Raw genomic sequence first — 12,873 nt, 5'->3', positions numbered from 1 at the left:
TGTTGAGGAACTAGCAATCACATGTTGAGTCCAAATGTACAAAAAAGGGCTATATGAAGTCAAAGCTACACTATTGCTCAAAGTCCGCTGCATCACTTTCTCAAAACTAAGACAGCACTATCCAATAGAAATGTAACATGAGCCACATATGTACTTTTAAGTTTTCTAGTAGTCACATTAAAAAACCTAAAAAGAAACAGATGAGGTTAATTTTAGTAATATACTTTATTTAACCCAATATATCTGAAGTATTATCATTTTGACATGTCATTAATATATTTTAAAATTTTAATGAGATATTTTACATTTATACTGTCTTCTAAGTCCAACGTGTATTTTACTCTTACAGCACATCTCAGTTCAGGCTAGCTACATGCCAAGTGCCCAATAGTTATTTGTGGCGTGTGGATGCCAGCTTGGGCCGTGCAGTAAGAGAAAGGGATGCTCCTTACCTTACTGCCAAAGTGGGGATTGATAAATGTCACATCCTCCAAAGTCAGTAGAATTCTGTTGGGTCCTTTAATCAACTGGATTTTATTTATACGATGTCTGAAACAAGCATACAATCAGAAGGTCACAGGGGGCTGAATGTTTTGCAAACCAGGGGTAAATTTGCCCTATGATAGAAGTTAAAAAAATATACAAGATAGGGCTTCCCTGGTGGCGCAATGGTTGAGAGTCCGCCTGCCGATGCAGGGGACACGGGTTCGTGCCCTGGTCCGGGAAGATCCCACATTCTGCGGAGCGGCTAGGCCCGTGAGCCATGGCCGCTGAGCCTGCGCATCCAGAGCCTGTGCTCCACAACAGGAGAGGCCACAACAGTGAGAGGCCCGCGTACCACACACACACACACACACACACACACACACACACACACACACACACATATATATATATATATATATATACACACACAAGATAATTGAGAGAATAACCACACATAGATGTTTACCACAGTATCCACAGCAAAGAGAGAGAACGAGCCTGGTCCTTATAACTTGCAATGTTAGAAAGACCAAAAGAGAAAAGTGAAAATGCTTTTAAAGAGGTATCAAAAGGGAAAGTGCTGCATGGGGATGGTATCTCAGACTAATAAAACAGTGATTCCACATCAAGGGTACATTCAAAACACCACCTCTGAATACTTTTAAAGAACTCAACACCTTTTCTCATATGCCATAGTATATATTCTGATAATACCAAGGCCAAGGATTATTAATCTCCATTTTACAAATACAAAAAACACATTAAAGAAACAAAACAAAATTAAGAAAATTATGTGAGATCCCATAGCCTGAGGCAGAGCTGGGACTTGAATCCTTGGTGTCTGGCTGTGGGCCCAGATTTCTGCCCACAAGACCACTTGTCTTGCAAAGTTGCATCTGTACGTTGCCAAAGCAACAGGTTGAAAAGTGGAAAAATTCAATCAGTTGGTTGCTTTGTCTACATGATTCCAAACAAGTGGGCTGACTGAGATTTTTTTCCTTTGACTGAATTGGTCTCTTGTTTAAAGATTCTTGTCTCACAGTTTAAACTTGATTCTCTCCAAACATGCCCATTAATTTGCGGTGAATGCAATTATTTCTTACAAATCAATTACTAGACACATAGGAGTTTATGATGCCTACCCACACAGCCAGGTGGGTCCTCAGTTGAGCTAACTGAGCAACCTGAGGACCTGAAGGGAACCTTGGATTAGTCCATGTGGTTGTTTTGTTCTGTTTTGGCTTGGGGGCTCTGATAGCTACAGTTTGGCTTCACTTTTTCCATAACCCCTTAATGGTCACCCTGTGGAATGTATTAAAGCCGGCAGCCAGAATGGGGAAAACAACCACTGAATGAAAATGCTTTGTCAACTTGCTCTAAGAAGTCTACAGTGTCACTGTAGCTTTAAGTACCGGCAACCCAGACAGTTTTTCTCAGTGATTCTACTGATTTGTAAACAAACAATTAATGTGTTTCTAATTGTCTGCCAACAAATATGTCCCTTATCACTGTGGGAGCTGCTGCCCTGCAGAGAAAATTAAAAGAGCCCTGTAGTGAATTCTTGGGTAGAGCACATGAATCTTTTGGCAAAGTAAAGCATCACTCCTAACTTATCTATTTCATATACACAGTGAATTGTCTTAAAACAAGCACACCTGTAAAAATAATCATGCTACAGAATACACTCTAGTAGAAAAAAAAAAACTGGACTCTCAATCCAGAGACCTGGGGTGTAGTGCAGATTCTGTCATTAATTAGCCAGATTACCTTGGATAAATAATTTAACCTCTTCATGCCCCAGTGTCCTCATCTATCTAGCCAGATAATAGTCCTTGCATTACTCGCATTATAGAGTTGTTTTGAAAATCAAATGAGATAATATATGTGAAAGTGCTCCGAAGAGCGCGAAGCACTATGAAAGTATAAGAGCTCATTATTTTCATTATCATCATTAGTATTACAGAGCACGGGAGAGCTTTATAGAAAGGCGAGGCAATCTGGTTCAGAGTAGGGAGAAAGGAGGAGTTCAAAGAATCCTTTGTTTTGGGGTGGTTGGGTTCTTTGCACGTCTTTCTTTCTGAAGAAAAAAAAACTTAAACAATCAAAACACAGAGAAAAGGAAGGAACAGAGAGCCACTCTCCTGCAAGTAATCACCATCTATTACAGAAACTCATCAGCCGCTCAGCTCTTCTGATTGCAGCCACGGTGGGCAGAGAGAGGGAGGAAGGCATCAGAGACAGGGCATCTTTTGTGCTTTGTTAACTGAAGAACCAAGGCCCAAGTGACTCTGGGAAATGATATGCCTCTCTCCCATCTCTGAGTTTTCTGTGACCACTTGAAGTACCAATTGTCTCAAACTCATTTTCCTCTCCAATCATTTTCCTCTCCAGTCTTCTTTGCCCTTCAGCCCACAAGATCCAAACAACGCCCCCATGACTTTTTTTTCTTTTTTTCCTTCCCTTCCTGAGAATTGCAGGTTAGGCTCACTCTAAGCCCAAAAAACCAGTCCATTCCATGGGAAAGACCAGTGAGATCAGTCATTTGGGGGAGAGTGTGGGGGGGACTGACAAATAAACAGCTAAGTGACTCCATTTTCCACCTTGCCATGGCATCTTCTGGCATTGGGGAACCAGAGCCTATTACTCTTCAAATCTCCCTAGAGGGGGAAGATTTTGATTGGAGGGCATTTATTTTCACTAAGTATCTCATGATGTTAATTAAATACTTTATTCTTTGGCAGCAGCTAAAGACATTAAATTTCTGTTCTGAGCAGAGATATGTCACAGTCATAGAAATTGAAAGAAAAACTTCCTTTGAACTACACTACTGTCTTTATCAAGTGTGCTTTAACAATGCATAAGCTACCTACTACTTTGTGTGGCTTTATCAAGTTCCTAATACTGGGGAGATGGGTAATAGTGTTTTTTCATAGCGATGCTAACATTCTAACACTAAGAGTAACACCTGTTATAGTTTCAATCCAGGATTTTGCAGACTCATTAGAACATCAGAGCTGGAAGGGCTCTTAAAGATCATCTAATCCAATTCCTTCATTTTACAAATGAGAAAATTCTGGCCAAGAGAGATTTAGTGTCTTGTCCAAATTTACACAGCTACTGGGGCTTCCCTGGTGGCACAGTGGTTGAGAGTCCACCTGCCGATGCAGGGGACACGAGTCGTGCCCCAGTCCGGGAAGATCCCACATGCCGCGGAGCAGCTGGGCCTGTGAGCCATGGACACTGAGCCTGCGCGTCTGGAGCCTGTGCTCCACAACGGGAGAGGCCACAATAGTGAGAGGCCCACGTACCGCAAAAAAAAAAAAAAAAAAAAAAATACGCAGCTACTTAATACACTCTAGACATTTTTTTTCTTGGAATTTTCCAAAATAGCTCCACTCCATTCCCTCCCAAGTTCTTGTCATATTGTTGTTAGGACCACCCACAAAGAGATAACAAAGGTGTGGTTTGCAGGGTGGAAAGGGTAAAGTGGGAGGGGTATGGCTGATTTCATTTTTCATTTTTCCCAAATCATCCTAATGTGGGGAGGATCCAACTGTTAAAATGCAAAGATTATAAGAAAGAGGTGTCATATTAAGCCATCTTCACCCATTTATCCCTGATCCTGAATTAGTTCATCAGAGTAGTTGCTCATGTATTAAATGATCTGAGGGAGATAAATAAGGACTTGATGATGTTGATGATCAGCTAGGATATTTTTTGTCCAAGGAAGAAGGACAGTAAAAATCTGGAATATGATACCCTGGGCAAAAGAGATTACTGTCAAAGTGAGGATCCTGGGCTCCCAACAATCAGCAGGAGAGTCCCACGTGCTTGGGAAGGAGATGAGATTTACTGTTTCTTGAGCACCTACTGTGAGTCAGGTATTGTTCTAGGTACAATACTTGCTTCAGTTTATTTAATCCCCACTGCAGTCCTGTGAATTAATACCATTATTCCTAAATCTTAGATTCTAGCCAAAGTCTGCCTAATTCTTGGAATTTGTTAAAATATCCCAGTCCATACCATTTGAGGAAGGAAGTGCTTATAGGAGACTCTGCCAGTGGAAAAGGGAGCACAGCTAGAGAGTAGGCAGGCCCTAAGGTACTAGTTCTCTTATTTCACGATAGTGTTGAGAGCCAGATCTACTCACAGGCGACAACACTGACAACACAGCTGAGGAAGTTATTCTTGGCATCATGAAAACACTTCACTCTAAATGGGGCCAGTAGGGATGGTAAATCACTACGGAAAAAAGAAAATCAGTGGGTCATGTAATGAGGCAATTGTACTGAAACATGACTTCCCAGAAATCAATATTAACAAGGCTATAATGGGCTTGTGTTTTATATACAAAAAGAAAAAAATGTACCTTATAAAGTAAGCAAATCCATTAATAGACAGCAGGGCTATAAGCAAGGCAAGGCAGACCATCACAGCAAAGGCAGGGTCTATGCCTGCAGAGAGGAAGAGGAAGAGGAAGAATGGCATCAGAAAGAGGCTGTAAATAAAGGGCACCACTGAGCGACTCCTCGTGCTTTCTGGTGACTCTAAAATCAAGCTACATCTACCTAACTTAATTCTATTTTTCTCCAGCACAGTCTGTCTTGTTGACTTTATGGACACAGAAAGCAATTTCACTGTTCTGAAGCAAAACCACTCACCACTCTGACAATAACAAATCACATGAATTAAGGCTGACCTGGGTGTTTCTTTGGAGAAAAAAAAGTCCACGAATGGAAAACTTTGAGTACTTTAATTTAAGTTGGACAGCAATAGAGTTCTTGAGAATAAATATGTTAGCTCACCTGTGAAGGGTATTATGTTGGCTTCATAAAATAAAAGACCTTTTTAATTCACCTGAGGCCATAGACCTCGTGAGTTATAGATGAAAAACGTAACACTTGTCCTTCAGGGGTAAGTCTGTTTTTGATAATTAATGTTTTCACTAGGATGTAAATTGTCCTCTGTAAAATCTAAGTATCTGGATAGATTACTAAGATTTCAGAGGGAAATATATGATGAGGCAAGTAAAGAGGTAGCTGGGTATGTCATGCTAAAACAAAATAGAAGTTGAAGTCTATTTCAAATAGATGCATTTGGTTTTAGAAGGGTGTGGGGTACACTTGCATAGGAATAGTATAGATCCTTCCAAATTTCCCCTCTGGCTCTCAGAGATTGGATGGAGTTTCCCCTCTTCCACAAACTAGAGGAGTTCCATCAGTCAATCAAATGCAAGTATTCATGGGATGACAACTGTGTTGGGTGGTTGGAGGGTATAAGAATTATTAGCTCTGGTCCCTGCCCTCAAGGAGCAGTCCATTTGGGAGGAAGAGACACAATCAATACACAAGAAACAACTGAAAAGCAATTTTGTGCTAAGCTGTGAGGTACAGACTTTTAGTTCAACAGGAGTTCAGAGAGGAGAGGGTGGAAAATGGTATTTCTGTGGTGGAACCTGATTGAAAGGATTTGGATATATCAAGGGAAGGACAGGTGAATTTTCTAGCAGGGGGAACAGTCACAGATCACAGCCTACAAAAGACCAAGAAAAAGCATCATGCCTTCCTCTTATTAGAAAAACCTCTTTGGGAGTGGGATCCTTTTAAAAACAGGTGGGGGGGGCTTTTAAATTGTGGATGGTTATTCAAGGTTGCAAATCAAATATTATTGTCCTTATTATTTTAAATTAACTATGTAGAGTGCCAAGATGTTTATGTCACCTAAATGCAAATGATTGATTCTATGAGTGTCCCAATATTAAAATATGCCTTCTCCTAAAGAGGTTCCCTGTAACCCAAGCTGAGCCAAATTGACTACCATTGATTTTCCATTCCTTACCTCCTTGGCAGATCTTCCCTTCTGCAAACCAGCATTTTGCATCTGCTTGAGGGGGCCTGCCACCAGGGAAGTGAATTGGGGTTTCTCTGAATCGTAGGAGCTCTGTTTCCATGTCCACAGTGTAAGTACTGTGGAGTTCCCATTCTTTCCAGTTGGTGTCCAGGATTACATATTCTGAAATTCCATTTCCATTTGAATCTGTCCTTATCAACTGGTTGAATCCATAGAACTGCATGTTTCTGGAATGTTGAACCAGGCTGGCAGCACTAGCCCGTCCATTTTCTTTCATAGCATTATTCATGGCTTGTGCGATAAAGTAAATTGAATTGTAGATGGTTCCAAACAACGGTGAAACCTATTTTTAAAAATTACAATTATCTTGAGCCCTAGTCACCCTAGAGCAATCTCAGAGTGTATTCCAAGCCTGTGTTCATTATTAAGGGCTGCATGTCTGAGTGGAGGTGAGCTATGAAGACCCAGAGGGTGGGGGGCGGGGGAACAATTGTTTCTCAGGACTTGCTTGGTTTCTCCCCTGAATTTTTCTGTTTTTCTCCCCCAGGCCTTCACATCTTTAAATATATCAAATATGACAATTTTATGAGCAAATCAAGTCATACACAATATATTTTTATGCTCCTAAACTAAGATAGTGATTTAGAGTTATAAAGGGCACTAAAAAAAAAATAGTATGAAATAGACAAGAGGCACACAAAGGAAATTGACCAGGTCAATTACTAGGGCATTATGCAGGGTAAAATCATGTGGTACGCGGGCCTCTCACTGTTGTGGCCTCTCCCGTTGCGGAGCAACAGGCTCCGGACACACAGGCTCAGCGTCCACGGCTCACGGGCCCAGCCGCTCCGCGGCATGTGGGAGCGGCATGTGGGATCTTCACAGACCGGGGCACGAACCCATGTCCCCTGCATTGGCAGGCAGACTCTCAACCACTGCACCACCAGGGAAGCCCGGTAAAATCATTTGGTTGGCACTACTAGAGTGGTAGGTGTATGTGGTAAGACTATAAATAATGTGCCTCCACAGTCCAGGTCTGTCCCGACTTAGTTCAGAATGGCTATTCTCCAAGACACGTGCTCCCCAGAAAAAGTGAACAAGTTCAAAATGGCTATTCTCCTAGACACATGCTCCCCAGAGAAAGTGAACACTAGAATACAGTTTTAAACATATACCCCAACTCATACACATGCAGACATGCAGACATGCACACTGACACACACACCCACAAATACAGAGCCAAATGTTGTTGTGTATGGAGAAAGTAGGTTTTAATCAAGAAATCCCATATCCTATTGCTGTGCAAAGTGGCAAAGTTTTGGTGAGAAGCCACTGTAAAGCAACAAGGCTGCTACAATGGACAGCATGACTCTTCCTCTCATATAAATACGGTAAAAGCAACAGCATTTGTGTCCTGTGTCTGATACCCTGCTCATTAACCTGGTAAGTTTATTTTTGGAACAAACCTTGTATCCTTTTTCCAAAAAGGTGGGGAAGAAGAGCAAATGATCCCTCCATGCTTCCTCCCACACTGGCCATGGCTTCGTGGCTTTTCAGAACATTTCACTTCTAGGATGGAGTTCAAGAAAGCTATGGTCATGCCATTTTACTGAGCTTCAGGGAAAGCTGATACTTGTTACTTTGGTTTCACAAGGTCTAGAAAGCTATCCTCCTGTAACAATCTGCATCTGAATAAAAGGGTTTAAAATTGAGTGAAACATTTCTGTGTTAGAAATACAAGTCAAGATGCAGAGTGGTGTAGCAGCTAGCAAAACACTGCCATGCCTTGTAAATGTAGAGCAGAGGGTTTTCAACCCTGGCTTCACATTAGAATTACCTGAGGAATGTCAGAAATACTAATGCCAAACACAACCCAGCCAACAAAATGAGACACTTTAGGTTAGGAACCCAGTAATCAGTATTATGAAAAGCTCCCCAGGGATTCTAAAATTCATACAGGGTTCAAGACCAACAGTATAGAAGAAGACACACTGGCCTGGGGTCTTTTCCTAATGCCAGTATGTTGGGTGAGTTACTTATTCCCTCTCTCTGGACTTCAGTTTCTTCCTCTCTAAAATGAGGATATAGAATCATGAATGTCTAAACCTTGGGAGTCATCTGGTCTAGCTATCTTACTTCCTAGATATGAAAGAGAGACCCAAAGAAGTTAAGTGATTTGTCAAGGTCGATTAGCAAACACTTGGTCCTGTCCAAAATAGTCATAAGATTTTGGTCCATGCCAAAATGTCCTTGAGATTTGGTCATATTTAGTCCTATCCAAAATGTCCATAAGACATTTGGTCCACACCAAAAGGTCCTGGAAATTTGGTCCTACCCAAAATGTCCATGAGCATATTTGGTCCATGCCAAATGGTTTTGGAGAGTACCAAATATCAAGGAACTTTTGGCATGGACCAAATGTCTTATGGACCAAATGTTGATGGACGTTTTGGTCAAGACCAAATATCAAGGACTTTTTGGTGTGGACCAAATGTCTTATGGATATTTGGGACAGGATCAGATGTCCTGCAGTGGTCATGGTCACTCACCTAGGCATAAAATCAGGACTAGAACCCAAGTCTCTTGGTTCTTAGTTTATTTTAGCATTCTTGATTGAAATAGATGTTCTCTGTGGTCTCCTCTAGTCTAAACTCCTGTGAAACTTCCTAAATCTTGATCTAGTCCAGGGAGCAAATTGAGCTTGCAGACTTTTTTGTTTGGTTTGTTTATAGTTTCTTCTTAATTTCTCTGATCTTTTAACATTGGCGTGCTGCACAGCTCAGTCCTTGGTCCTCCTCTCTATCTACACTCACTCGCTTGGTGATCTCTTCTGCTCTCATGGCTTTAAATACCACTCTATGCCATAAATGTCAGGTTTACACTTCCAGTTATGACCTGTTTCCTAAATTCCAGAGTCATATAGTCAACTGCTTACTTGGTATCTCTACTTAAATATTAAGTTTCAGTGTACCCAGAACCAAACTCCTGATCTTTACCCCAAATCTTCATGCTCCATTTATGAGTCTTTCCCATTTTTGTTAAAAGCTACTCCATTCTTCCAGTTGTTCAGGCCAAAGACCTTGCCCCAGTAACAGAGCATCTAATAGCAGAGCAGCAATCAACATCTCAGTCTCCTGTGTTTTATTCCAATGATCTCCCTTCACCACCCTGCTTTAACACACACTATAGATATAGGCATGGTGAATGGATGACATGTGCTGCCACCAAGGCATCCACACTTAGTTGCCTAGCACACACTGAGGTCCCTTCAGGGGTTTTTTACTAACTCCCCTTCCTGACATTCTCAGATGATCCATTTAATTGTATTTAGGATTGCTGCAAGAGTCTGCCTGTTTTCTGGGGCTTTGGTAGGTTATGACAATAAGTGAAGGCTGGAAGGTAGAGTATAAAATCAATACTAGTAAAACAAATGAGTAAAAAACCACAGGGCAGCAAGACCCTGAGAGCAGGGAGAATGCTAGTATTCTGTTTTGAAAGGCACAGAGCCTTCTGGGAAAGGGACTGCATCTAACCTACAACAAAAAGCAAAGATTAAAACTCTTAAAAACATCATCCTCACCTCTGAGCTGACCCATCACACAGAGTTTTCAGCTGGCCAGCCTATGCTGCCCTTGGTGCTCTCGGATTGACCCCTGTTAGAGCTGACTGACAGCAACTCCCCAAGATGAATGAAACCTGAAGCTTGTTCTTCAGGATTCTCCAGCCTCCACCACATACCACACACACACGTGTACATACACACACACATGAGTGTGCGCGCGTGCGTGCGTGCAGAGCCACAAAAGTATGGTAGGGGGACTTGAAGCTAGGAAAGAACATAGCTGTAGCAACAGCATTTGGGTGCAAAAGAGGGGCTGTCACTATGCCCCACTCTTGCTGTGAGGCCTTAGATTTGTGTTCTAGCTGGTTTGTGTTGCCATTTTACCTGCTGTGCCTTTCAGCAATGGTAATTGCCCCTTCCCATAAACCAAAGGCATACTCTGTTAGCGTTGGTAACAAAAGCTCTGTAGTTGCAACTGCTGCAAATAATGAGAAAAAGAGATAGAGGACGGGACAAGGAAAGTAAGGACACTCTTTACAACCCTCTGTCTTGGCTTCTGACTATAGTCCTAAAGAAGCAAGACAGGGGCTTCCCTGGTGGCGCAGTGGTTGAGAGTCTGCCTGCTGATGCAGGGGACATGGGTTCGTGCCCTGGTCCAGGAAGATCCCACATGCCGTGGAGCGGCTGGGCCCGTGAGCCATGGCCGCTGAGCCTGCGCATCCGGAGCCTGTGGTCCGCAACGGGAGAGGCCACAACAGTGAGAGGCCCATGTATCGCACAAAAAAAAAAAAAAAGAAGCAAGACAGGATTGGCAAGACCTTCTGTCAGGCAGATGGCCTTGTTATATCACAGGCCAGAATGGTGAAACCACTGATGACTCAGTCTGTTGGTTTGGAGTGCTCTATAGACCTGAGCCTGAATGAATGAATGAATTGTGAATAAATGAATGATAATTGAAACTTATCTTTCATTGTTATTCAGTGACTTTAGCTAGCTCTACCCTAGGCTTTTTTGGAGCTTGTATCCAAGAGAACAAGGTCTGGGTCAGGAGCAGTGATATTTGAATTTGTTCAGTTTAATGGTTCATGGTGTCATCAAGTTGACTATCATCAGTTCAGATTTACTGTGCTTAAAAGACACAAAACGGGTTTCCAAAGAATTTTGTCCTTGGAAGTGTACATTAAAACACCTGGCTTGGAAAGCACCACTTGAAGGACAAAATGGCAACATCACCTTTGAACAAAAAGCCAGGTGCATACAGAGACCAAGAAGCCAAAGGGTAATTGACTTCTTGTTATTAAAGGTGGTACCTCCAATAATGCATGACCTCAACCCTTGGACTTAGCCAAAAAATGTCTAATAGCCTAATCTGTTTGATATGATACTCATGAAGATAACACTCCTATTTTATATAGAATGCAGTACAAAGACAATTGTAGCCACTGTGAGCTGCAGGCAAGCTTTTCTGACAACCTGTCTAGTGGGCCCCATCCTGGAATGTTCCAGTCCTAAGCACATTGCCTTCGGCCTAGCATCCCCCTGCCAAGCACCCATATTTATGGTAATGGAAAACAATAGGTGTAGGAGATTAAGGTCCCCCGGGCTGGCTGAGAAATCCAGAGGATATATTTTGCTTAGCCAAATAAGGCCACATTTGGAAAAAAATATCCAAAATGTGTGTTCTAGCAATATGAATTTGTAACCAATAGAATTTCATTGAAAACAAGCATTGGGAATACAGTGAAAGAGAAGAATGCAGGAACTAAAACCTTATTTCAGAAGTCTTTTGGTGCCAAAATATAAAGGTACAAAGTGATAATCCTTGCCCAATCATGCTGAGACCAAATTAGGAAGTTTTTCACTGATGTCCCACCACCCCCCCCAATCTCTCCATTCTGATTTATTTTTCTCTTTTCACAGGTCCTCATAAAGCCCTATCACCTCCTATATCAGAGGAAAACAATCCATTCAAATCAAATACCCATTCAAATCAAATACCCATTCAAATCAAAGTAGTAGTCACTTAGCAATGTTACTTTGAGTAAAGCACTAGACATGGGACACGATGTAATTTTGTTTAAAGGTTAATGTATGGTTAAATGGTCAGGTTGTGTTACTTCAGGTAGTAGACTTGGGTTGGAATCCCAGCTCTGCCACTTACCAGCTGTATGACCTTGGACAAGTTACCTTGAGCCTCAGTTTCATCATCCATAAAATGGAGTTGATAATACCTAATTTGTAGGCTTGGTCTGAGGATTCATTGGAATCATTTATGTAAACTACCTGCTGCAGAATAATCACTGACTACATGATAGCTGCTATTGTTTGCATTTAAGAAGAGGAACACAGGGCTCTGGTAATATCATCATGGAAGTTAGTGTTCAAGACCCTTGTCTCAGTCTTGAATTTGTCACAAATGTGTAATAGAGTGCCAGTTTTGGACCCAGTGTCCTTAGCACCCTGAAATTGTAAAACTGTTCCCCTTCACTGGAGGAAAGATCTTGCTTCTATTTTGTTTTCCATTATATCACCAGCAGAGTGCCAAGGCCATTATAATAATAAAAATAACAACATTAACAATAATAATGAAAAACATTTATTGAGGAATCATTAGGTGCCAGGCAAGCTCTTTATGTGTATTAACTTATTTAATCCTCACAACAACTCTTTGAGGTAGGTACTATTATTATTCCCAATCTAAAAATAATGAAAAGAAGATACAGAGAGCTTAAGTAAGTTTACAGCGGTCTGCCTTCAGAGCCCATGCTCTTAACTACCATGTTATATCTGAGCTTAATAAATAAATGCTAAGTTAATTCATGGACTGTCATTAAACCCACCAATAAAAGAATATCATATATACCTTTTGTAACTTCTTTTTTTCTTTTCATGACTTCCCAATTAAAGATAGAAAAATCAAGATTCTTTTCCTTCACTCTCTTCCTCCTCTCAAACATCACTCCCAAACAACAAGG

At 41.4% G+C, this 12,873-nt stretch overlaps 1 protein-coding gene across 1 annotated transcript in view; it reads right to left on the bottom strand.

The window, feature by feature from the left end:
* The window catches only part of GUCY2F (guanylate cyclase 2F, retinal), a gene marked incomplete at both ends in the record, with an annotated part of 79,968 nt that overhangs the window by 51,401 nt on the left and 15,694 nt on the right, over positions 1 to 12,873 (bottom strand). Inside the window, 3 exons of the mRNA XM_081222056.1 lie at positions 453 to 549; positions 4,856 to 4,940; positions 6,325 to 6,679. Coding sequence (XP_081078182.1) covers positions 453 to 549; positions 4,856 to 4,940; positions 6,325 to 6,679 — 537 coding nt within the window. The remainder of the gene's footprint in view (positions 1 to 452; positions 550 to 4,855; positions 4,941 to 6,324; positions 6,680 to 12,873) is intronic.

This window comes from Mesoplodon bidens (genome assembly GCF_964165515.1).
Source record: "Mesoplodon bidens genome assembly, chromosome: X".
Lineage (NCBI taxonomy): Eukaryota > Metazoa > Chordata > Mammalia > Artiodactyla > Ziphiidae > Mesoplodon > Mesoplodon bidens.
This window is presented reverse-complemented; position numbering and strand designations above follow the sequence as displayed.